Here is a 27,467-nt window from a genome sequence, read left to right as displayed (position 1 = left end):
CTTGACCCCCCACACACACCGCCATACAGTCTGTTGTTCAAGCGCCTACGGGGTCCCACAAAGGGAAGATGTCGCCGGAGGTGACCCTCCGGAGGGGCGCAGCGCACTGTCACAGTATGAATATTGGGAGTGAATAAAACGTGCGGAACGATTTTGGGCGGTTCAAGAGCATCGATTAGATATGTTTAGATGGGGCTCCAAGTGGGTGATGCTTATTATAATTTTGGCCTTACCAGTGTTTTATAAACGAGTAATCTTACCTGTGACTATGCATGGAGAACAGTGACTATGTGTGAGGAGAAACCGCTGAAGAAAGCCATTAACGCTATCGCTTCGTGCCGTTCAGGCGGAGCTTAACTGTCCATTTATTTTTTGTTATTTTGCTTAATTTGGTTCAATGTACTTGCACTATCCGGTATCTTCACGTGATTAAGATATTAGGACTCCCTTAATAACTGCCTTTTTAATATTTGGAATGACGGCGGTCGCATCTTTGCACTGTCGCTCTGATTGCTACTTAAATGACAACCTGCGTGCACCTCTTTGGAATGGATATTCTCTCATTCTCAAAATAATTAAATGGAAATGGGAAGACCGGGAATACTTTCAGGCAATAACGAAAGCATTGTACGTTCTAGTCAAAAGCGGTCATGTATTAATTTTTCACCGGCTGGATTGTCGCCAGTATTTGTTCTTATTTTATTCGATAATATTAAAATATTTCATCACAGCATATATTATTTTCATGTTGTAACATTTCCAACGACATCGACCATGTTCCCATTGCTTCCTTCAGGGAATTAAGTGGGAGTCCCTGGCTTCCGTGTTTCCTGCAGTGACTCCCGCTGTAATGTTTCAGTGACACTGCAGCAGCTTAGCTTCTTCGGCCGTTGCAACGAAAGGCAACAGCGCTTGCTACGTACTCGGCATTACAGCGGAGCGAAAAGAAATACTGGCTCATGAAATAGAATCTGTCTATTTAAAGTGGAAAATTCACAAACATGATGACGGTAGTGAATTTTATGGAGCAAGGGCATCTGCGGCCAAAGAGCGCCAGGGCAGAAGGTATTTTCGTATTGCTCAAGGTGGGGTCAAAGACCCATTTCCCAAGCATTTCACCCTGATTAAGCCGAGCACCAGGACAGGTGGAGCTTTCACCCATTGTACCACCGGTGGCTACCAGGCGGCACTGGGGATCGAACCCTGCACCTCCCGCATGCTAGGCGGAGGCTCAACTACTTTGCCACATCTGCGATCCGAAAATTCCGAAATATAAACTGCGAAGTGGTTTGCGCTCCTCTACTCAGAGCGATAAACTCAGAAGAGCCTGTCGCGGGGCTTCTGCGTGGCGTATGCTAAGTCTAAGACGGAATGTAGAGCCAAAGCCCACAGACTTTGTGTCAGCGTCAGCTACCACCGCAAGCGCAATAAGCGAACGTTCAAATGAGTCTGGCAATGGTCACGTGGGCAGTGCTGTTCATGTGACTTCACGTGGTGGTTTTCTACGGTTGACGACCTAATCTGAAGAGGATGGCTCAATATAACACCTTTCGTTGTAAAAGAGACATTAAGTATCTGCAGAGAACCGTGTTTCTAGGTCTCTCCAAACTGTAGATTCAATGCTCTTTGAGAGGACATACATATATGCCTAGAGTTAAATTTCTACCTGTATATCGATTTTCCCGGCGCCTTGCCGCAGGTGATAGCCGAGCGTAAGCAAGAACTCCGCAACGAAGTGGACAGCGGCCTCATCAGCCTCGAAGACGACAGCTCGGAAGGGGCACGCAAGAAAGCCCGTCCCTTCATGGATCTCCTCCTCCTGGAACACTTCAAGAACAACATCACGGAGGAAGGCATCAGGGAAGAGGTCGACACCTTCATGTTCGAGGTGCGCTCTTATGGCGCGGTCTGCACGCGGCCAGCGCACAGTAGTCCGTCAGTTTCGTGCAGCTTAGCAGAAGTGCTGCAAGGGGTTATGACTATATTTCTTGCGTTTTATGCAGTAGGTTTCCAGAGTATAGGAATAAAAGCTGCGCGCCAAAGAATCAAGGCATCCCTTAGTAGCTTTAATTTAATCTCGGTTTGAGGTATAGCCTGCGTTTTATCTGTTATTGTAATTTCAAATCATGCTTGCATGGCTGCCTACCGCGAAGAACATTTTGGAGAGGATTGAATTGCGGGCCGGTTGTTTATTTTATTCTGGCACCTGAGAACGTGCAGAAGTGCCGAGTAAGCTCAAAATAGTATTCATTGTGTGGAGTGCTGCTGTACTGGCGCACCGCCAGCACCTTAGTGCTAATAAGAGCTGTTCGAGCTGATTACGGCCACGTTCGTGCTGATTACGGCCACGCAATAAAGAAGCACCGTTGTCCAAGGATCGTACTCGATTTGGATCGCATGATGTCTGAACTAGATTTTTGTCATTAAATTTAATGCAAAAGTTTTCATGCAAAGGTTGACGCCACGTGCTGAGAAATATCCGTTTCAAGTTTTCTTTTAATAAATTTTGTGGGGTTTCCTTGTTTTTTCATAATCTCACGAGACATTAAAATAAATGGCGCAGTGAACAACCAGCCCACAGGTCATGGTGTTAGTTATGACATTACATGAACGGAGGAAAACGAGTACTATTCACATGCAGTGCGGCGCGCATCAGGCAGGGTGCGTTCCCTTGTGTAAGCATTACTTCGAGTCCGCGCCATTGCCTTCGGCATTCTCTGTGTGGTCCTTTTTTGGGTGTCTTGCAGGCCCGTTCTTACGATGGTGTTCGCGGAAGACGTCCCTTCATTATAATGCCCCATTAACGGTGCCATTTTCTCCCTTTATTTGTTTCTTAGAACGTGTCTAAGGGGGGGGCGAAGCTAAAGGCGTAACAACGCCTGACGGGGCCTCGGCCCCCCAATACAAATTCAGCCCCCCCAAAATATTAATTAATACATTTCGGCAAGCGGCACTGCACTTGTGAGTCAAACAAAACATTTGCACATCTGATAATGAAATGTAAATAAATGCATAAAAACACAGTAGTAGCAAGGCTAAAATAATGAACTTTGGGACAGAGAAAGCACAGAATATTTTTTTTTCTATCTGACTTCCTTCTTTCTAGTGGATAATACGCATGCAAAAACACACAATGTATTTACAAAGCAAAGGAAAAACCGCTTGAAACCAAAACATTTTTACGCTCTTTTTTGAATACAGGAAATCTTATCTAGAAATCTACATGAAATCGGTTCTGTTCAACGTAACATTTGAACTGCGCCCTCTTGCACTCATGTTCGCTGCAGCATATGTCTGCAAAAAGGATGAGATAATGAAGAAATAAATAACGGCAGTAGGCGCCACACAAAGTGCTCCTTCCACGGGCATCAATACGCCTAGGTCGGTTTATCTTGGTCAGGCCGCTATCGGGGCAGCGGTTATCTCTTTAAGAACATTTCAGCAGGGTTTTAGCCAGTCTTTTGGGGAGTGGGTAGAATAACCTTAAAGATATTAGAACTTGTATTTAAAAGGAATGTGACCTCAACCCCTCCCCCCCCCCCCCCCCGAAACGGGATTTCGCCACCTTGAATTAGTACTTGACCACCACCAAATCTTTTATATTACCATTGGGCTTTTACCCGCGATACATCAGTGGAGCGGGAGAGGCTTATTTCTTATTCATTTTTATGCCACAACCTATACTTTATCATGGCGTCCGCCACCAGCTTGTTTCAAAGGCAACGCTCTTGCGATTCATTCATCTTGTGAATGCGTAAGGGCGCACAGTATATTTCCTCTTCACTCTGCAGCTAGCAGTGGGATATTCAGGAGCGCTGCTAGTTTGCGGCGATCTGCCCCATGTGAAATCCGGAGAGTGTACTTTTCACAGCTACAGTGGTAAAACGGGAGTCTATTGATAAACAGGCCTGAAATGCAGTCTGATCTAGGCGCCCAAAGTCTATACGTCACCCCTCACGAGAACAGAATTTTGCCACTCAGACTTAGTACTTGACCACCACCTCCTACGTAAAGCACCCTTAGTTCCTGGAGTTACGGAGTAACTGGCAAAAGCGGCGTTCACACCTGTGACGCAGAGGATGGCGCTAAGAATCTTTGGTTTCGGACATTCCCGAGTGGGAATTGAACTTCGCAACGTTCAACAGTCGAACCCTTTTCAGTGAAGCTCGCCTAGAAGTGATCATTCAGGAACTAGCGTGCACGAAACGGGAATACATACGAAAACGTGAGGTTAGGATAACATATGAAGAGTATAGATTGATAAAGACGGAACAGGTACTGCGCTATTGTGATTTAGCGGATACAGCGTGATTTAGCGGATATAGCGTGATTTAGCGGATCATTAATAAGGATATAGCTGCGAATGTAGAGGAATCCAATAGCATTGGCTGGAAGTTGGCAGTTATATTATTAACTTAATTTAGAGGTACAAATTGAAGGTGTTATATGACAACGCGCCTACATCAAGTCATGATCACTAGAGCTTCTATGATCGCGTGAAATTGGTGAAAAATGAAGTGCATGGTCAGTACTCTCGCTGAAGGACGACTTCGAAGACCAGTCAGTAGGTGGTTATAGTATAGTTTCTAGAAACAGCAGAGGGCATATTAGTTGAAATTGCAAAACGTAACAATTCAGAGATAATTAACCGGTACTTTTTTATGGAAGTCGACGTAGATGAGCGTGATTGCTGAGAAATGATATGGACTTAGCATTGTGCGCATATGCTAGCATCGTGCAGGATTTGGAAGTATTCGACGAGGTAAAATATAGTGAGCATAAGGTGCCAAATTAATCTGCACTTGAAGACGGAACGAAGGCAGTTAGCAAGCTAGAAGCCCATCAAAGTGTCAGTGGTGAGAGATAAAATAGAGGAATTAAGGATATCTCAGGAGAGGAAAGGTCCGGTTGAGAAACGAGAAAGGGCCAAAGCCTCTAACCCCATACATAGCAAGGACCTGGCAGAGAGGTGAGAATTATTAAATAAGTGTAAGGCAACAGACATAAAAAATATAGCAAGCAGAGAGTCGACCATGCTCCAACAACAGGGTAGCCTTAAGGCGGTCAAGAGGAAATTAGGCATCGAAAAAATCAGTTGCACAACCTACCATACACGGAGGGCAATGTGACTACTAATGTGGATAAAATAGTTACGTTAGCTGCGGAGTACACAGATCTCTAATGACAGGGCAGCGGGGGCGATAATGAAAACTTCCAAATTTATCACCTTACTGTCTGTTTCCAACAAGAATTATAACACGTTAATCGCTAACTGAATCACGATAATCTCTGACTTCAGTCAACCAATGGACTACCCTGGTTTTCCTAAAGGCTTTTCGGTAGTCGACCTAATTGCTATGAACCCAGCGAACGGCAATGACGCGGACGGAGGGGTGTGTGCTTGGCGCGAGCTGACTAGCCAAATCCTCCGCGGCAACTTCTGCCTAGTGTTCGTTTTCTGCCATGTTCTTGCGCGTTGAGTGATTCTATATGCCGTGAAGGCCTCCTGCCCCGCAGCAAAATCGCAGGGGACACTAAAGTTCCATCATAAGGGCATGGCGTGATCTCGTAATGAGTTAATTCTCATATATCTGGAGAATCAATGTCTAGTTTACGTTCACAGATCCCTAGGAGTCCCCATACCCACCCGTGTGCAGTGGTACAGCGTTTAAGCGATGTGCCACTGCCCTGCGGTGGACCTTGTGCGGCTCAAGTTTGTCCTCCCGAGCGACCAGTCATTGTTTAACTGCCATCTACCAGTGTGGGCAGATTGCTCCCAGTGTGGTGGGCAGGTTGTGATGGCACCGCAGTGTCACGTGACGTAGGCCGCCCACATGTCTGTTTTCTGGGCACCACGTGCCAGAGTCATGGTCGTGATTTCTCGCTCACAACGCCGACGTTGTATTTTCTGCGTTACGGGGCCTTTAACGATATCGCGTTAGTATCAGCACCAGTGATTGAGAAATACACCTAGGTTAAACGAACCATACATAGATTACCCATATAACCATAGATTACGAAAAAGCATTTGACTCAGTCGAAGTGTCAGCAAATCATACAGGCATTGTGAAAACGCGGTGCAAAAGAGTCATTTTTAAACGTACTGGAAAATATCTACAGAGGCAGCACAGCAAAGATAGTATTCATAGAAAAAGTGACAAAACTCCAGTCATGATGGACGTCGGGCAGAAAGACACGATCTCGCTGGCGCTCTTCATCGCGTGGCCAAAGGCAGTATTCAGAAAGTTAACGGTGATTGCCTTATCAATATCCTTTTGCTTTCCTAAGTACTTCCCCGGTAAGTATCTCCGGGGACGAATTGCACAGCATGAACAATGACTTCGGCAGGGAATACTGCGCGGTAAGTCTGAAACTTATCCGGCAGGAAGCTAAAGTAATGTTCAACAGACACGGGGAGAAAAAGCAGTTTACGAGTATTTATCAAGAAGAAATATTATAACAACTACAGAATGATAATAATAAGGATAAGGACCACAAAATTAATACCTTATCTCTGCCATATTTATTCGGGAACGGAGGGAGAAAAGCCGATTGATGGGTTTGAATGATAATAATAAGGATAAGGACCACCAAATTAATACCTTATCTCTGCCATATTGATTCGGGAAGGCAGGGAGAAAAGCCGATTGATGGGTTTTACAAGCTTGCTCCCCCCCCCCCCCCCCCGATCAGCAGAACAGCGTAGCGCCGCTGGAAAATAAATGTGCACTCGACAACACATCACAGTCTGGGTGTTCAACAATCACAGACGAAAACGGCAACGTTGGCAGTGAAGAGGCGCCGAAATTTTTCAGTTTAAAAATAAAGTGAAATCATACTTTTTGGCGAAAAAAAGGACCGATTTTGTTCCCAGTAGTAGCAAGTCAAACACTTTATATGCGAGGAGAACACTGCATAATGCGTGCGTATTTTAACCTTGGTAGGGAATATCTATGTTTATTTATATTAGGGAAGCCAACCACTCGAGAAAACTTGTGTATGATATCATCAACTTGGGCTTCCCATGAAAACTTTTTTCCTGAACACGACACCAACTATTTTAAAGCTTGCAATTTATATTGCAATATTATTCTCCAGGATATCTCCTTCGATTAATACATTGTTATTTTTAAACTTTTCACTTGTTTCTTTAGAACATATGTAGTAGTAGTAGAAAACTTTTATTGAGATCTTTTAAGAGATTCGCGGATTCGAAGCCTCCGTCGTCTTTCGTGGCGCCGGCGACTTGAGGCTTCTCTTCAGCAAGGTTGGGCCCCTAGTCCAGGGCTCCACTGAGTCGCGCTGCATCAGTAGCGCGCCGCACTAAGGCCCTTTGGGCCGCGAGCTCGCTGCTGGTGTGCCGGCTCTCCCATTGCTCCGCACTCGGGAACTCGTGTTGGTGGAATGCTTTATTTCGTTCGCACTCCCATGTGATGTGTTATAGTGTGGGTGTGTCGCCGCACCAGGGGCAGTTTGCTCTGTATTGTGTTGGTGACATCTTGTTATAGATGTACAAGTTGGGGAAGGAGTTTGTTTGTAGCCTACGCCAGCCGACTGCTTCCTCCCTCGTGAGGGCTTTGTGTACTACCGGTACTGAGGAATGGGGTGAAATGTGGAGGTTTACGAAGAGGCTTGCAATTCAATTCAGGACAACAGAGCGACCTATGGAGAGGAACGACACTGATGCAGCGTTAGGAAACAGGAAAAGAGCGGGGTGCATCCGAGAAAAAGCGCAAGTTAATGCAATCCATCTCTAAATAAAAAAAATGCGAATGGGCAGGGCATGCAAGGCGAAGGCAATGTAGCCGAAAAGGAAAGCGTAGCAGGTGGCGACAGAAAGTTGGCGGGCTGCAGCTAGAAGTTCACCAGGATAATTTTAGAGATCTGTGAGAGGCCTTTGTTCTTCAATGGGAGTAGTTAACCTTATGATAATAAAGATGGTTATGAGGCAGCCGTAAAGTACTCTGCACCTCCCGTTCTAGGGCCACGACACAACGGCGATGGGGATCAGCTGGGCGCTGTTCCTCATTGGACACCATCCGAAGGAGCAGCAGCTCATTCACGAGGAGCTGGACCTAATCTTCGGAGAGGACCAAGAGCGCCACGTCACCTCTGAGGACCTGAAGCAGATGAAGTACCTCGAGTGCGCTCTAAAGGTGAGAGATTGTGGATTGGGCTGTTTCAGAAGAATTCGAGAAAGATGTTCAGAGTGCGCCGAAGAGAGATTCTCAGAAATAGAAACAATAAAGGGTGAAAATAGCAGGCGTTGTGATGTCGGTATGTTTGTTGGCTCTTCCACGCGAGGCTCTGAGCTACATCCGAAGGCCTTCATTTCTTAAATAGTGCGACTTTCCTGCTACCTTCATCAGGAAAAAACAATTTCCTCGTCTTTAAATCTCATATAACTGGGAGCTATTCTTCTGTCGCGTTGTTGTGAATTTTTATTAGCGCCGGGTTGGCCAACTTGCGCTGGTGCAGCAACGCCGTACAGCATTTCAACCCCTGGTTTAAAAGTAACATTTGGTATTCAGTGATTAGGGTTTTTACGCTGCTGATGCGTATTTAAGATATGGACGGGGATTTTGGGTGGAAAAACAGCGCGAAATGGACGGAAGACAAAGATGAAGGCACGTGCGCGGGCGACGTCAGGTCATATGACTTTTTTTAAAAGTATAAATGGCTGTTTTTTCTGAATAAAAAATAGTTGTGAGTAAGCGATCGTCCGTGTGGTTTCCTTCACCTTTTTGTTCTGTCCCTTTCGCTGTGTTTTTCCACCGAAAATGAACGTATACCAACTCGTCCAATTTTCCATTCTACTACAGTGTATATGGACGGAGGTAGCTTGTGTGCAGAGGCCCTAACCTTAATAATGATACAAAGAAAAAAATTAGTTTTGGCGTAGGTGTCTTAGCATGTCAGTGGCTTTAGAGATAAAAGGTTGAATGCCGTCATTTATTCGGTAGAATATCTTGACCACTAAAATGCACGAAAGACAGTGTAACGCGGAAATGCAGACTGGTTAATGTATGTGAGATATATAACTTTAGCACCAGATGTTCGAAAACAAAAATAAATAATGTTTTATGATATCATGTTAAACCACAATGGTATATGCGCTCGCACGCAGTGTGTTCAGGAATTGCGCGAGCACACGGAGACAAATTTTCTTCAAACTGCTGTACTCAACTATATTTTTAAGCTTGCCTAAAATGCTCATGTGCATCCAGAGATTGTTCGGGGCCGCTATTCCCGAAAAAGGTTGTGTGTGTTATGACTTGAGCAAGGTGTGTTGCTGGGCGAGTTGGTTGGGGTACATCTTGAGAAAAAAAAACAGCGCTTGCAGACAAAGGACCAGAACAAGAAGGACACACAACAGCGCAGTTGTGTGTCCTTCTTGTTCTGGTCCTTTGTCTCAAGCAGCGCAGTTGTGTGTCCTTCTTGTTCTGGTCCTTTGTCTGCAAGCGCTGTTTTTTTTTCTCAACATGTGTTATGACGTTGCTACGAGCAGCGCAAAGTACAGTTTCACAGCGCATAAAATGATTTTCAGTTGACGAAATGAGCGTCAAAGAGCCCTAACACATAAAATGATTTATTAAATAATGCGAACATAAATGAGGGATTAAACAGAAATTAACCTAAAAAATTCCAAACGCACACATCTGGAGCTTCACCTAACTGGAGCATCACTCGACGCACGTGAAAGCATCTTGACGCTGGTGCGCTACCTAAGTGGCCCGCCATCATAGGTACTCCGCACGTGCTGAACTGGGTGTATTGGGAAAGTTGCGTCGGGCGTAGGCTACCTCAACCTTGTGTAGTGAGGTGTTGGTGCTTGGCGCAACCACGGACCCTTAGCCCTCATACCGAAGCTGTCGTCCGTACCGTGGCGATAGGTTGAGAGGTGGAGGGGAGAAACCATGAACGGTGGCGGTCGAGGAAGTGGTCAATCCTCGGCCGATGAGCTCCTCGTCCGTCTACCAGGCGGGGAGTCCCGGGACCTTCCTCTGTGTATAAGGGTGAATCAGAGGCGACAAAGTATTAGGAACCCTTAGCCAGTACATGCCATGTAGATAAATCTTCAAAAAAATCTGATCGGCCCCCCAAAAAGGGGTCGCAGCGATGTGAAAAAATTGATGCCACAGAAACCAGAAACGTTTCCGCAGTTTTCATGGTTCACTCAAATACAGATGAACCTGTAGAAAACTTGTCCGCATTTGTGATCGCCAACACTCTAAAGAGCTGTATAGGAAGAAACTACAAAGCAAAAAAGCAGCGAACCGGAGATCTCCTTGTAGAAATAGACACAAAAGAACAGAGCACCAAACTGATGTCATTACAAAATCTTGGTCAAATGAGTGTGCAGGTAACCCCGCACTGCACCCTGAACCACTCAAAGGGCGTCATATCCGAATGTGAACTCCTGCAGAGTACTGATGCTGAAATGGAAGAAGAACTAGCAGAACAATTAGTAATAGCAGCCCGACGAATAACCATCTGGAGAAACAATGCTGAAATCAAGACAAAACACATTGTCCTAACTTTCAATAGCACAACTCTGCCTGATTCCATCCACGCCGCATACATCCATTGTAAATTCCGCCCATACATACCGAATCCGCGACGGTGTTTCAAGTGCCAGCGCTTTGTACACAGCATGTAGGCTTGCCGGGGTAAACCCACTTGTGTCACATGCGCAGAAGACGCACATACCGAGGAAAGATGCGAGTGCACACCGAAATGCATCAACTGCAACGGCGCACATGGCGCGTACTCCAGGTCGTGCCCAGTCTGGAAAACAGAAAAACAAATTATAACTTTGAAGACGACTGAAAACCTGTCCTACCTTGAGGCAAAAAAACGTCTCTATTTCCAACAGAAAGGGACATACTCCGAAGCGGTGACGCGGGGACCGCCGCCGCCTTCGGTTTCTGTCGGCACACACGTCGATCCGAAGTACCTGGTGTCGACACCCAAGTCCCCACCACAGAAGTCGGTGGAACAGTTCACAGGGCTGAAAATTTCGCGGAGAAGACCACGCGATCCTCGCCGGAGGCCCTCAGGCCCCACTTTCAGCAGCGGCATCCTCGGCGACAGACACCTAGAACAGCTCAGCTGAACTGGACCTGTCGCCCCACCCTTCTAAAAAAGCAACTGCTGGTCCAAGAGACTCTGCCGCTGTAACAGGGCCTGGTTCAGCATTGCCAACAAAAAAGATGAATGCGAAGGCCACGGGCCATCGCAACCAAGAAGCATCCTCCACGTCTACCGTGGAGGATATGGATGTCAGCGAAAGTCCGGCGATATCTAAAACTCACACATCCGCGGCGTCTCCGCGGAAATCCGGCGCCACGTAAGTGGCGATTGATTCAACTCCTGGTTCGCCACCGCTGCAGCGGTGGCGAGACTCCCTAGAGAAAAAAGGGAAACCACGAATCGCTGCTCCTGAAAATAAGTAACTTTCCCCAATCCCCAGCTTATCACAATGGCATATCTAATACAATGGAACTGTAGAGATCTACACAGAAACTACACAGACATAACTGATATGCTGAAAACAATGGCACCTACAGCTGTGTGCCTGCAGGAAACGAACCTTGGGCCACAGCACACAAACATCCTAAAAAGATATAATATTTTCCGGAAAGACCGAGCGCAAGCTAGCCGACTCTCGGGAGGCGTCGCTATCATTACGCAAAGCGATGTCCCTGCAAGAGAGGTATCATTAAAGACAAACTTAGAAGCGGTCGCAGTGAACATCATTAGCCATAAAACAATAACAATATACTCTGTGTACATACCACCACACAACACAATTACCATGCATGACCTAGAAGAACTTTTCGAACAGTTGCCTGAGCCATGTGTGATAATGGGGGATTTTAACGCACACTATTCATTCTGGGGAAGTGAGCATACTGATTCGAGTTTAAAAGGCTATGCGCTAAAGAGACGTTCACAGGAAAAAGGAGACGACAGGAAAGAAGCGCAACTTTCAACTTCCTCTGAACGTCTTTTTAGCGCACAGCCTTTTAAATATGAATATGTACAAACTAGCCCGTCAAAAAACCTTACTGATTCCAGGGGTCAGCTCCTCGAGGATTTTATTCTTTCAAATAGCATATGTTTAATGAACCCAGGAAAAGCCACATACTGCTGCCCCAGCTCTGGAAAAATGACCTGCCTCGATTTAGCGTTTGGATCTTCATCGGTTTTTAATGATTTTATTTGGGATGTTTTAGATGACCCCCGGGGAAGCGATCACTTACCTACGGTTTTAAAACTAACATCAGCTACATTCATCCTCCGTACGAAGCCACGGCGATGGAAAATCCACCTCGCCGATTCGGCACTTTTCAGAACGAGGGCCACACTGGAAAAATAATATCCCGAAACCCTTACAATAGAAGAAATAAATGAAATATTTTTGACATGCTTAATATCTGCAGCAATAGAAGCAATCCCACAAACATCTGAAATTTCACGAAAAACACATAAAGTTTGTTGGTCAAATGAATGCACATTGGCTAAAAAGTAGCAAAACAAGGCTTGGGGCAACCTTCGCAGATATCCCACTGCAGCAAACTTGCTCACTTTCAAAAGGGCTAGAGCCAAAGCACGATACATTAGACGCAACGCAGAAAGGGCATCATGGCAATAGTACATATCCTCGATAAAAAGCTCAATATCGTCAAATAATATGTGGGAGCAGGTGCGGAAATTCACAGGAAATTTTACTCCTTTTACATTTCCAATGCTAACAACACCCGGTACTCAAACAACATTAGAAAAGCAGGCCAACATATTGGGTGAGCATTTTTCCACAGTTTCAAGCTCATCCAACTACACACACACACACATTTCAAAAGCACAAAACAATAGTAGAAAAAACAAAAACTTCCCTTCAGAACATGCATACATGAAGACTGCAATCAGCAAAAAGACAGCACCAGGCCCAGACAATATACATTATGCCATGCTTGCTCACCTCTCTGAGACTGCGATAGAGGCTCTCCTAAAATGTTTCAATAAAATATGTATGAGTGGAGAAACCCCCCATGCGCGGAAAGAAGCAATCATAGTACCCTTCCTAAAACCTGGCAAAGCATCAACTAGTCCCACCAGTTACAGGCCAATAGCACTCACTAGCTGCATAGCAAAACCATTCGAAAGCATTCTAAACATCAGATTAACCTTCATACTTCAGTCCCGGCAATTTTTAGATATACACCAATGCGGGTTTAAAAGGACATGTTGCACAACCGATCACCTTGTACGTTTTGAGAACACAGTCCGGGAAGCGTTCATCCACAACCAACACTGTATCGGGGTCTTCTTCGACCTGGAGAAGGCTTACGATACCACGTGGAGGTTCGGTATCCTCCATGACCTAGCGGACCTAGGTATCCGCGGCAGGATGCTGAGCTGTTTGAGCGACCTCCTGACCAATCGCACGTTCACAGTCCGCCTAGGCGCAACCTTCTCCAAGACTTTTATTCAAGAAACTGGTGTACCTCAAGGGTGCATCCTCAGCACGACCTTATGTGTCATCAAAATGAACTCCATAGGAAAAGTAATCCCAAAATCCATAATGTACTCAATTTACGTAGACGACCTCCAAATAGCATGCACGTCTTCCAGCATACCTACCTGTGAGCGGCAAATACAAATAACAATAAATAAACTGGCTACCTGGGCAGCTAGAAACGGATTTAGATTTTCCCCTCAGAAAACAGTAGCGGTTCTGTTCTCCTTGAGACGAGGCCTACAGGCCGACCCCACACTATATCTAAACCAAACCTTATTACCTGTCAAACAAGAGCATAAATTTCTAGGGATAACTTTCGATAAAAAACTCACTATCTTGCCACATATAAACAGCTTAAAGAAAAAAGCTTCCCAGGCCCTCAATGTGCTGAAACTACTATCAAGAAAATGCTGGGGGTCTGATAGGGCTTCCCTGTTACATATATATCGTTCTCTGTTTCGCTCTAAGTTAGACTATGGGTCCATAGTATATGGCTCAGCAAGACCGTCCTACATAAAACGACTGGATCCTGCCCACAATCTTGGTTTAAGGTTGTCTTCCGGTGCTTACAGAACTTCCCAATAGCAAGTCTGTATGTGGAAACTAATGAACCTTCCTTAGAAGATCGAAGAACTGCACTAACTTGTACATACATCCTCAAAATCCTTTCTCAGCCCAAACTTCTCTGTTACCCAATTGTCACGAAATGCCTATCCCGAATACTCTTCAACAATAAGCCCCATGCAATTAAGCCGTTGCTCTTGCGCTTCAAAGAAAAATGTCAAGCTCTGAACATACTAAATGAAATCAAAAATATTGCCCCAAGACACGAAGCGTTACCACCGTGGTACACTCTCCCCACAGTGTGTGACGTCACACTAACACGCCTCAGGAAAACCTGTACACCACACGACCATATAATACAAGAATATCTAGCACTACGAGAAAAATACAGAAATTATACTGCATTTTATACTGATGGGTCAAAAACTCATGTTCATGTAGGAAGCGCAGTAATACAAGGAAAAAATAAAGATGCAGTATGACTGCCCTCATGTGCTACAGTTTTCACCGCTGAGTGTTATGCAATTTGTGTTGCGGTACAGAAAATAACAAATGAAAATATCAAAACAGCATCATTCATACAGATTCACTGAGCGTCCTTACAGCATTAAACTCTAAAATTGCCATAGAGCCACTGATAGGGAGCATCATACACAATATAGTAAAGGTCACTGCACAAAAACATGCTATAAAATTCTGCTGGGTTCCCAGCCACGTTCGTATTAGGGACAATGAGAGAGCCGACATGTGTGCTGCACAAGCCAAAACCATGGAAATAAAACATGTGTATTTGCCTCCAAGGGATTACATGAAGTTAGTACGTAGCAAACTAAGAGCGAAATGGCAAGCTTCCTGGGAAAATGAAGGAAACTACAAGCTGCATACTGTAAAGCCCATTTTAAAAGAATGGAAATCGAGCCGCCATAAAAAGAGCGTTTTATCGAAGTAATCTTTATGTCGTTTACGCATAGGTCACTCACACTTCACCCATAGCTTCTTATTAACAAAAAGAGACAAACCTGTGTGTGAAATCTGTAGTGAGGAGCTCACGGTAAATCCCATTTTAATTTCTTCTTCGCATTTCGAAGAACTTAAAATAAATTTTTTTACGGTATTTTACAATGAACACATTCCATTTCACCCCGCATTGCTTTTAGGCGATCAAACACTTGTCGAGTTCTCACTTGTTTGTAAGTTTCTAAAGAAAGCCAATGTTTTAATTCTATTATAATGTAACCCCTATACACTTAACATAACATCATCTAACCTTGTGTTTGGCTCATTATAGCCATAGTTGCTGATGCGCCATAAAACCCCATATAGCTAACTAACTAACGTAGCCTACCTCAGTAGGCTCGATCCCCCGCTACAACTGGAACATTACGGCGACAGACAACCCTCCTTGAGCCTAAATTTATTAACCGCTTCAGGAACACGACGGAAGCAGAGAGCTCGGGAACTGATCCTGCTTGAGATAATGTTCCCGTTATGGGCCTAAACGTTTGAAAGCACTGAATTATGAGAAACTGCTGATTGCTAGAGGGCCTCTTGCAGAGCCTCCTTGGACATAAAGGTCAGAAAGATGTCTTTCTGGTCGCTGCCCGCCTGGGATAACTTGCATGCTTTACCTGCCGATGACATTGGTTTGGTTTTATTTGGTTTGGTTTATGGGCGTTTAACGCCCCAAAGCGGCTCAGGCTATGAGGGATGCCGTAGTGAAGGGGTCCGGAAATTTCGACCACCTGGGGTTCTTTAGCGTGCACTGACATGGCACACAGTACGGGCGTGTAGAATTTCCTCTCCATAGAAATTCGAGCGCCGATGACATTGGAGCCGGTGTCGCCTAGTAGGGTGACTTGGGCCATAACTGGTAAGGGCGGGTGGTTTTGCCCGTCAGTGCACCGGATTTCGTCTTGTATATTATAAAAGTACGAAATCATTATATGGCTCATCGGCAACGAAACGCTGCGTTGGCGTTAACCGGCAGCAGGAGCCAGAGAAATCCCAGAGGACGTCACAGCGGTATCAAAGAAAAATGAAATTTCTTCGGGAGGTGCGTGGAATTCAACCCAGGACTTTCAGTCTCCGAAGCGAGCAGGCCACAAAACTGCTTTGCTTCTTGGGGAACAATGGTGAACATGGTATATGATTTGCCTTCCGACTGTATGCCAAAGAGTATGTGTGTGATTAGAGAGCAATAGTAAAACGTTTAAATAAAAATAAAATAAAAGGAAATAAATAAACAATGTTTTCGTTTTCAGAGCACGCAAGTAGTCTTAAGTGCTCTCATTAATTTTTTGTCCATTAAGACCACGTGTATCCGTTGTACGCAGAAGGCTGCGACCGACCCGGAAGCTCTGAATGGCTTTCCTGCGCGGAAACGGTATCTCTGACTGGCCGGAAGCTCTGGGTACACGATTTACAATCATGACGTTACCGTCACTGGGTTCGGGGGTCTTGGAATATGAGGGCACACCGCGAGTTTCACTCTCGATTTTCTCAGCAACGCAGCCACCTATCCTTGCCGAAAAGCACTGACAGTACACGGCAGAAAGTGATGTGGACAGAGGAGATTACGAAAGTTGCCGCAATAATATGTGGCGCAACTGGCACAGGACAGAGTTAATTACAGGGATATGCGAGAGGCCGCTATCCTACAGCGAACACCGACGGGAAGATAACGGTGAATTTTCGTGCAGCCTTCAGCTAAGGCCTGTTTTCTCCTGAGAAGGACTTCACGTTGTGTCTGTCCATTTCCGAAGCCGCATTTAGAGAGCAGTCTGGGCTCTGTCTTAAGCACGTGATTAAGCCGTGTGTGGTGGCTAGCTTCCGCCCAACCTGGTGGCGGACGGTGGCTTGACTGTTCAGGTTGGCTGCCGACTTCAAAACGGCGTTCTGCCGTTGCTCAGCAATTGCTCATATCTTCGCGTTGTTAATACGTTTATTCAACTATCGAACACACCATATCCTTTGCTCTGCTCAGCGTGCATCTTGCTTTATTCCAGGCAGTTAATACGTCCATCTCATCCAATGAACTTGTTCGTCTCCTGTGTTTTTCTTCATTCGAGTCCGTTCTCCTCGCAGGAATGCCAGCGAATTTACCCGTCCGTGCCGGTCATTAGCAGAGCCTGCAAAGAACCTTTCACAGTGGGTAAGAGCCGTATTTCTGCCATTCATATTTTTAGTGTGCTCACATTATAGAGGCCATTCCTGCTGTGGTGTGTTTGTTTTTCTGTCTGTCTGCTTGTGCGGATCAAGCTTTGTGGCAGGCTGCTCACCTGCCCACCGTGTGGAGGAAAACATGCCGAGGTGTGTATGTATATATACAGGTTGCGTCAGCATGAAGTGCTGGACTGCTTAAAAGAGTATAAGCGAAATGTGCGGTTCTTTGGAGGAAACATTTATTTCACTCAACGTTTCGATCGGAGGACCGATCTTTTTTAAGAAAGATTGGTGCGCCGATCCCTTCCGAAAAAGATCTGTTCACCGATAGAAATGTCGAGTCAAATATATATGTATCTATATATATATATACACACATACTCAGAGATTTTGGATTCCGTTCCCACCGGCGGCATGTGTTTGTTTTTTCTTCTGCTTTTGTAATGGATAATCTTTAAGCGATAACATATTCAGTAATATTCTCTACTGACCAATCCAACAAAATAAATAAATGTAAAATAAAATCTCTTCTGTGTTCCTTGGTTTCTGTGGCTGTTGGCTTCTCTTATATATATATATATATATATATATATATATATATATATATATATATATATATATATATATATATATATATATATATATTCAGCAGACAAGGAAACGGGAATGAGGGGCTCGTTATAAATATGAGAGAAGCCAACAGTGACAGAAACTAAGGGGCACAGGGGATTTTTAATTTATTTATTTTGTGGTGTTGATCAATTTATAATATTACTGAATATGTTATCGCTTAAAGCTAATTGATTAGAAAAGCAGAAGAAAAAACAACCCAATGCCGCCGGTGGGATCCGAACCCACGACCTCCGAATTACGCGTCCGGTGCTCTACCACTGAGCTACGGCGACGGCTGTCAAACCTTCTGCTTTATGGGGTATTTATGTTTGTGTTTATGCTTATGTTTGCTTAGGAGTGTTCACCAGCGCCACCCACGTTCTTAAGCGGCGGACGTAGCACGTCCTGAGTTACCGCTGATGTGACGTAGAACGTCATCGAACGGCGAGGGTGGAAGCTGTGTGAGAACCCTCTTATGCCTCCTAAGGCATCAAGGCTGCCGCAACCGAGGCCCTCGTTAAGCAATTCAGCAGACACGGAAACGGGAATGAGGGGCTGGTTATAAATATCAGAGAAGCCAACAGCGACAGAAACCAAGGGGCACAGAGGATTTTTAATTTATTTATTTTGTGGTGTTGATCAATTTATAATATTACTGAATATGTTATCGCTTAAAGCTAATTGATTACAAAAGCAGAAGAAAAAACAACCCAATGCCGCCGGTGGGATCCGAACCCACGACCTCCGAATTACGCGTCCGGTGCTCTACCACTGAGCTACGGCGACGGCTGTCAAACCTTCTGCTTTATGGGGTATTTATGTTTGTGTTTATGCTTGTTTGCTTAGGAGTGTTCACCAGCGCCACCCACGTTCTTAAGCGGCGGACGTAGCACGTCCTGAGTTAACGCTGATGTGACGTAGAACGTCATCGAACGGCGAGGGTGGAAGCTGTGTGAGAACCCTCTTATGCGGCATTGGGTTGTTTTTTCTTCTGCTTTTCTAATCAATTAGCTTTAAGCGATAACATATTCAGTAATATTATAAATTGATCAACACCACAAAATAAATAAATCAAAAATCCCCTGTGCCCCTTGGTTTCTGTCGCTGTTGGCTTCTCTCATATATATATATATATATATATATATATATATATATATATATATATATATATTGTGAGACAGGAGACAGAGCGCAGGATGGAGCGAGCTTTAATGGCACCCGCAAGTATGGCGACCAACCCTTCGAAGAAGAAGATGATCGATAATGATGGATATGTACAGATGAAGACGAAGGTCGCATGTTGTGCTTTGAGCGATGATGATGGATATGTACAGATGAAGACGAAGGTCGCATGTTGTGCTTACAATATATATATATATATATATATATATATATATATATATATATATATATATATATATATATATATATATATATATATATATATCAGCAGCCTTACTACACCCACTGCAGGGCAAAGGCCTCTCCCATGTCTCTCCAATTAACCCTGTCCGTTGTCAGTTGCCACCACTGTATCGCCGCAAAGTTCTTAATCCCATCCGCCCACCTAACTTTCTGCCGTCCCCTGCTACGTTTGCTTTCTCTTCAAATCCACTCCGTTACCCTTAAAGACCAGCGGTTATCTTGCCTTCGCATTACATGCCCTTCCCAAGCCCATTTCTTTTTCTTGATTTCAACTAAGATTGCATTAACCCGCGTTTGTTCCCTCACCCACTCCGCCCTCTTCCGATCTCTTAACGTTACACCTATTATGTTCCTTTCCATAGCTTGCTGCGTTGTTCTTAACTTAAGCTGAACCCTCTTTGTTAGCCTCCACGTTTCTGCCCCATAGGTGAGTACCGGTAGGATACAGCTGCTGTATACTTTTCTCTTCAGGGGTATTGGTAACCTACCATTGATGATCTGAGAGAATCTGCCATATGCGCTCCACCCCATTCTTATTCGTCTAGTTATTTCCCTCTCATGATCCGGATCTGCGGTCGCTACCTGCCCTAAGTAGACATATTCTCTTACTACTTCCAGCGCCTCGCTACCAATTGCGAGCTGCTGTTCCCTTGCTAGGCTGTTAAACATTACTTTGGTTTTCTGCATGTTAATTCTTAGCTCCACCGTTCTGCTCTGCCTGTCTAACTGATTGATCATGCTTTGCAGTTCTTGTCCTGAGTGGCTTAGCAAGGCAATGTCATCAGCGAATCTCAAATTACTCAGGTATTCTCCATTAACTCTTATCGCCAACTGTTCCCATTCCAGTCCCCGGAATACCACCTGTAAGCAGGCAGTGAAGAGCATTGGCGAGATCGTGTCTCCCTGCCTAACACCTTTCCGTATTGGAATTTTATTGCTGACTTTATGGAGAACTATAGTAGCCGTGCAATTGTTTTAAATATCTTCCAATATTTTCACATAACACTCTTCTACACCCTGATTCCGCAATGCCTCCATGACAGCTCAGGTTTCCACTGAGTCCAATGCTTTCTCGTAATCAATGAAGGCTATATATAGAGGTTGGTTATATTCTGCGCATTTATCTGTCACCTGATTGATAGTGTGAATGTGGTCTATTGTCGAGTATCCTTTACGAAAGCCTGCCTGATCATTTGGTTGACTGAAGTCCAAGGTTGTCCTGACTCTATTAGCAATTACCTTAGTAAATACCTTGTAGGCAACGGACAATAAGCTGATTGCACAATAAGCTGATATATATATATATATATATATATATATATATATATATATATATATATATATATATATATATATATATATATACAGCCACCTAACAGCCACAGAAACCAAGGGACAGAGGGGATTTTTTTTAAAGTTTATTTATTTAGTTTGTGCTGTCGTTTCTTTAGAATATTACTCAATATGTTATCTCTTAAAGCTAATTGATTTGAAAAGCAGAAGAAAAAATAACCACATGCCGCCGGTGGGATCCGAACCCACGACCTCCGAATTACGCGTCCGCTGCGCTACGGCGACCGCTGAGCTACGGCTACGGCTGTCAAATCTTCTGCTTTAGGGGGTATTTGTGTTTACAAATCACCTAACCTTGAGAGTGTTCATCAGCGCCACCCCACGTTCTTAAGCGGCGGACGTGGCATGTCGTGAGTTACCGCTGATGTGACGTACAACGTCATCGAACGGCGAGGGTGGAAGCTGTGTGAGAATACAAACGTACGCACAGATTGTTTCATCAATTCATCGCAGCCGCAGGTGGTGTGGGGAGGGGTGTCGGCCGTACCTCGAGGAACAAGCGTTGAAGCACTGAATAAATCTGAGCGACATGCTCCGTGGTTTCTGAAAGCAACGCCAAACCACAGGCGACTCGGCGAAGTTGATTCACGTCGGTTTTGCCAGCCTGGAAGATAGAGTAGACACATGGAAATCTCAGTGCATGCGAGTTATGTTTACCTTTCTAGACATTCGGCCACTGAGACCGGGGTCGAAAGAGCTAGCTCGTGCCGGGCAAGCAAGCGACTAATGGTGCAGCAGCCTTGAGCAATGGTACAGGGTTCCTAACGCTCATAAGCAATGCACCTAGAACGAAGCTAAAATTTCGTACACTAGAGATAACTAGCTAATAACAAAGGTGGCTTCTGCGTTACCAGCCGGCGCAGCCATCTTCCGGTTACGCATTCTTCCGCCCTCTCTGTGCTCTCTTTCAGCGGCAGCCTTCTAACTCAATGTTTTATAACCTACGTTCTGATCGTTCCCGTGGAAACCGCCTTTGCGGTTGCGTAATCCTGAACTCTTGCGCTCGCCTTTTCTTTCCACAGAATTCCTTCTCCTCCTTTCCCTAGGTCTTCAGCCTCCGGCAATGCTAACTAGTACAACTGCGACGACGCGGAAGCTGGGAAATGTGCGTTTAACAGCTGTGTCTGTAAAATATAATTGCAAATAGTATTGCTTAAGCTGGTACAGATATGCTTACCTTCACTTACCTGGTACAGATATGCTTGCAGCCTTTTTAAATCTATTCTCGAGGCAAATATGGCTACCGTCGCGGCGTACAAAGGGCCGCATATATTATTCCTTCCGCACTACCTTCCTGCTACTTTCTGTTCGAGCTATAGGACCCCCAAAGTCACTGTTTTTGTGTTTCCAGGCGGAACAACACTGCCAAAGGGCTCCATTATCAACGTAGAGACGTACTTCCTACACCGGGACCCGGTGGTGTTCCCGAAGCCCGAGGAGTTCCACCCGGAGCGCTTCTTCCCGGAGAACGCCAAGGGACGCCACCCGTACGCCTACGTACCTTTCTCGGCTGGACCGAGGAACTGCATCGGTAGGTGGTGCACTGCAGTCGTTGACTTTCTCAGCTGAAGCGCATTTGTGGGGCTATTTACCCTGAGCTAGAGCTGGCACCTCAGATACCGGTTAGTGCTATAATCTGCATTGTGTCTGGCGTCAGCTCAGTAACTCCCGAAAGGTTGCTCGAGAAGAGCAATCTGGGTCGCAAACTCTACCTATGAAACCAAAATCCCGCCGTCGACAGCACCTTGCGGCACTAGGTCACTGGTGCATCGATTGACCCTTGCACCTCGGCGCTAGGAGTGGTAGGAGGACTCCCAGGGATCGGTGAAGGTAAAGGAGGGAATGACCAATCCCGCATATATGGATATTAACCTATTAACGCTACACACACCCTAGAAAGCGCGCTACGCATTCGGCCTTACTACGCAAATATAATATTAATGTGCGTTAATTATTTATTTAATCAACTACTTAGTAATTAATCTGATAACAGATGATTGACAGTTCGTGCGGACACGCTCTGATGACACACTCTGCCGACACGCTCTGATGTCATGGTCCTGTACACGCCACTCGTGAGACAAGTGATGCTTTCATATTAATAATGCATGGAGTTCCTTTGCTAGCCTCTGAAGAGTTTCCCTCAGTTTCACACCCGAATGGAGCGATCACAATTTTTGTTGCAAAGTTTTGAGACTTTCGCTGCTCATCTTATGACTTCCTTGAGAACATGAGGTTTTAAGAGCCTAGAGTGCAGATACATGAAATTTTTTATTGGAAGAAAAAGAAGCGCAGCTTCCATTTTAATCAGTTAGCGTTTTTCATGCAAAAGTTATATATTGTATTTGAGTGGGTATGCAAAATGCGGTGCCAAAATGGGGAGAAAATGAATCGGTAGAAGCGTCAGACGAATTTTCGTAGCTGTTAATGCAGCCAACAACACAATACATCTGCCTAGACTTTGTTTCAGCAGACATAACCACGCACAACACCACATAAACTAATAGCACCGAAGTAAACTAGACACAAACCAACGACATACTGCGGACTCCAATGCGCCGTCTGGCGCCGGTCCATTCCGGCGACGAGGGAAGCGCCGAGAGGCGGCGCCACCCGTCCAGCTGTCCACTTCCTCTAGCCATCCGTCAAATTTTGCAGACAGGTGTGAGTGACAGAGGAAGGTTCGAGCATGAAAAAGTCGTAGGGAAGGGCTTGCAAATTTTCGCGCGTGATTGTGGGTTACCTGCTGCGATTAGAAGTGTATTATTTGGCTCAGGTGTTCATGACAACGCAACACAGCGATTGAGAGAGTTGATGTGCTCTCCTTGGAAGGTGTTTCAGAGCCACTTTGAAAGACATGCGCTATGTGCTTTTGCTGCGTACCAAAAACATGGATTTCATCCTTTTTAATTTTACCCTTAACTAAGAATTTCCAAATATTGGAAATTTACGTACGTTGTACGTTGTTTAGAATTGTTTCTATTTGCGAAATATGGGAAAAATCTGAGAACATTGTTCTCGACGCACTAGGCGGATATTTTTCTTGGTTTAGGTTTAACATTCTAGACTGCTCCAAGATCAATTCCAGTGGTATTGGCCTTTTCATTGCGATAGCAATAATTCTTTGTAAAAACTTACCGTCTGAAGAGAAATCGGAGGGAGGAGTCACTTGGAGAGGAGTATGTATGGGGCCAGTCAGAGAATGGGACAGGGATGACAAGGCTGCTAATCAAAGAATGGGAGAGAGGTTAGGATAGAAGGGGAGGGGTAGCGGGGGAGCACAGTCGGACTGCGTCGGCCTTCAGTTATCAATTACTCCTTGAAGCTGTCGGACCTGTACTCAGGGCTCTCCTCCCGCCTCTCGAGTGGTTGCAATTTCTTCCACTGATTGATGCCACTTGAAACCGGCAACAATATGCAGGCGGCCACTGACACACTCTGCCCCTTCGATCGGCGGTACGGAAGTCTGTAGTCCGCACAAATCTGCCCCACACTCTAAAGAAAATGTAGTTGAGGTTACTACATTGTGGGGTAGCAACAAGCATCACATATATGACTACTTATGTAGGAACTGTGCGTAGTAAGTGCAAGGTAGTAACATTTACTACCTCTGCACAGGTAGCAACAGTAACTACCTGCAGGGACATTTGCTAGATTTGCTAGATTTCCTAAATTGTTAGATTTTCTGCCATTCAGGAAACCCTTTTCAGTATATAAAAACATGGGGCATTGAGTAGCAATGCCACCAGGAATGCTAGTGTGCATACATGCGCATATTCCGAACATCCATTTCCAGATCAAGGTAGTAATGGATACTAGCAGGGTTATAATCAGGCAGTACAAGTGTAGTAACTGCCAAAAAACGTAGTAACAGCAGAAGTCACTACCTTGTTACTACTTAATTTTTTCTTGAGGTATAAGAAGCTCGTAGGAACTGAGTACATAAGTAGCAAGGGTTAAAAAAAGGTTGTAACAGCAGCCGTTACTACGTTTCCACTACCTTTTTTTCTGAGAGTGCACAGTGGGGTCACTAATTCTAGCGCATGCTCTACAGCATCAGTGGCATTGATTGTCTGTGAATTTTTTCTGTCGTTCCGTGTTTCAGGCCAGAGGTTCGCGCTGGCGGAGGAGAAGATCGTGGTGGCCAACATCCTCCGTCGCTTTAGTGTACAGTCCCTTGACCAGCGGGACCAGGTGGCGCTCGTCACCGAAATGGTCCTGCGGCCTCGCACGGGGCTCAGGATCAAATTCACGCCGCGGTGACGCAACTGCGGAAGCGGCACTTCGAAGCGCGTGTCGAACTTACTCCTGACCTAGTAGATGCATCAGTTCGAGAAATGTTTTGGAGGAACGGAAGAGTAGCACGAAAGAAGACAATAAACATAGCACCTTATCCTCGGCTCCTTTGTGTTCGGAAATCACGACTAGGCCTGAATTGTTAACTATCTTGTTACTGCTTCGTAAGCAAATCGTTTGCAGCTATACTGCAGCTCCTTTGTTTTCGGGTTGAAAACTGGTGCACCATGTGCGCGAGGCACCTTGAAAGGGGGTGTAGTTTAGATAATGAAAGAACTCTCTAAGGAACATGCGAGCGATTGGAAAGCATTGCAATTCTATTTCGTTTTGATTGAAGTCTCAGCCTATTCAAATTCGATAAAGATCCTACTCTATTCCTTTGTAGTTTGCGCAGTTGTAAGCACTAGAAGAAACTATTACAAGGTAACATTTATTTTTCAGACTTTTGACGAAGTCATACCTTTTTGAAGAGTCGCGAGTTTTGTAACGTCGCCACTTTTTGACCGACGCCAGCTTTTCGTGACGAGGAACCGTGGCTGTCAGTTATTATCTTGCCTCAAGGAAATGCAGATACTTTGTTGCGCGACATCAGGACCCGTCAACAGATTCTGAGAGGCACATAACAACTGCGCTCGTGGTCAATGCCTAAATGCTTACAGGCGAAGCTTTTCTTTCACCTGCACCTCGAAACTTACGATATAATATGAGGACAAGCTGGTATTTAATGCAGCGGTAATGGCAGGGGGAGGTAGCCGCCGCGGTGGCTCCGTGGTGAGGATGCTCAGCTGCTGACCCGAAAAACGCGGGTTCGATCCCGGCCGCGACGGCCGAATTTCGATGAAGGTGAAATTCCAGAGTCCACTGTATTGTGTGATGTCGGTTCACGTTAAAGAACCCCAGGTAGTTGAAGTTTCCGGAGCCCTTCACTACGGCGTCTCTCATAGCCTGAGTCGCTTTGAGACATTAAACCCCAATAAACCAAACCAAATCAATGGCAGGGAGAGGGAAGCGTACGGCAACAATTCCTGACCAGCCTGCACACGGTACGTATTGCGTTGAGAGCCGGTTCATAAGCACTGCGTGACACGGTAGGTAGAAGCTGATTGGCGGCCGCACGAGTCACGTGGTCGTGTATGCATCAACGCTGAATAAAAATTCTGGAGCCAGCTTACGTCCATGTTTTTCCTCTCTACTCCTCGTTCTTGCCCCCCCCCCCTTTTTTTTTTCGTAGCTGCGCCTTAATTCTAGCAACGTTAGGCATTCCTACATTTCAACCGAAAACGCAAAGTAGCAATTTTTTTATAGAAGAATATAAATTTTTTTTGTCTGGTGCTCATGTATCCATATCGTTAAAAAACTTCTTTGAGGATCTGAAGTAGAAATTTAGGGACTGAGTTCATTCGTAAAATGTGATGTAAACAGATCAGCGCACTTGAGGCTTCTTAATTTGCTTCATGGAGTACAGAGAAAGAGTGCATAAGTACAGACTCGCGATACATTCGATCTAAAACTATTTCCTGCCTAAACCACACACTTGTTCGCATTAAAATAGGTACATAGGGGGAACTGGGTCGTCAAAATGCTTAATTAACACGTTTTCATGCAGTGGGCTTCTTGGCTGCTTTTCTCTTTTTACACTAAAGCCGAAATGGGCAACTAGGCTGAATTGCAGAAACCAGGGGCAAGTGCTACACGATTATTCTGACGACTCAATTCCAACTCTGTGTGCAGCTTTTAGGCGAAAGAGCTAACGATTCAGTCTGAAAGTGTTTTCTCGATCGAGCGTATAATGGCACAACAGCGCCCCCGGAGGCATTTCAGTGTAGGTGACCCCTACTGTGTTCTGCACTTTCAGCTTTGCTCTGGTCCATCAGCAATCCATCCTGCAAACCGTGGCCTCACTGCCGCCACTCGCAGCAGAAAATGTCAAATTTTTGGTAATTGCTTTAAGCTGTGCTTTACATCGAAGCTTTATTGCTTTCAAACTTAAAAACACGATGCGAATAAGCCAAGGGTTAATGATGTTATATGCTACCTTTTAACGGATTCGCAAGATGAGAAATTGTTGATACAAGAGCGCACGATTGCACACTGTTCGCCTTCGCATGTGGATCGATAGATAAAACCAGAAAGACGAGACACGCTCTTGATGTGCCCGAAAGGTCGAGTCAAACGGCTTCCGGTGAGTGTACAGATAGGTAGCCGAGAAGTCAGTACTTTGCGGTTAATAATACTGCGTTTATGAACATAGCTGTGGCACGGCATTGCGCTGTTTGCTCTGTTCGCAGCGTAGAACTGGAGCGAACATGGTAGGCTCGTGTCGACTTGCGCGCGTCTCTCTCTCGACAGTTTACTGTTTGCAGCCAACGCACGTTCCGCGCTATCATCGTTCTCTGACTGCCGTCTCGCAAACTCTGGGGAAACTAGTGAGAAAACGTCGTGCATGCTATCGCATACACAACATGGTTTATATAAGTGCGCCTTAACTTTCTTTTTTTTGTGAGGAAATGTTTTGATAACACAATTGCAA

General features: G+C 45.2%; 1 protein-coding gene across 2 annotated transcripts in view; it reads left to right on the top strand.

Moving 5' to 3' along the window:
• Positions 1-25,039, top strand: part of LOC149334200 (cytochrome P450 4c3-like) — an 81,316-nt gene extending 56,277 nt beyond the window's left edge. For both annotated transcript variants that reach the window (XM_089555075.1, XM_089555074.1), the window contains 5 exons: positions 1,700-1,888; positions 7,983-8,156; positions 17,174-17,240; positions 21,993-22,172; positions 24,747-25,039. In XM_089555075.1, the coding sequence (XP_089411201.1) occupies positions 1,700-1,888; positions 7,983-8,156; positions 17,174-17,240; positions 21,993-22,172; positions 24,747-24,904 (768 nt within the window). In that variant the 3' untranslated portion in view covers positions 24,905-25,039. The remainder of the gene's footprint in view (positions 1-1,699; positions 1,889-7,982; positions 8,157-17,173; positions 17,241-21,992; positions 22,173-24,746) is intronic.
• Positions 25,040-27,467: the final 2,428 nt, after the last annotated feature.

The sequence above is a fragment of the Amblyomma mixtum genome, chromosome 8 (genome assembly GCF_055824585.1).
Source record: "Amblyomma mixtum isolate Tamu chromosome 8, ASM5582458v1, whole genome shotgun sequence".
NCBI lineage: Eukaryota > Metazoa > Arthropoda > Arachnida > Ixodida > Ixodidae > Amblyomma > Amblyomma mixtum.
This window is presented reverse-complemented; position numbering and strand designations above follow the sequence as displayed.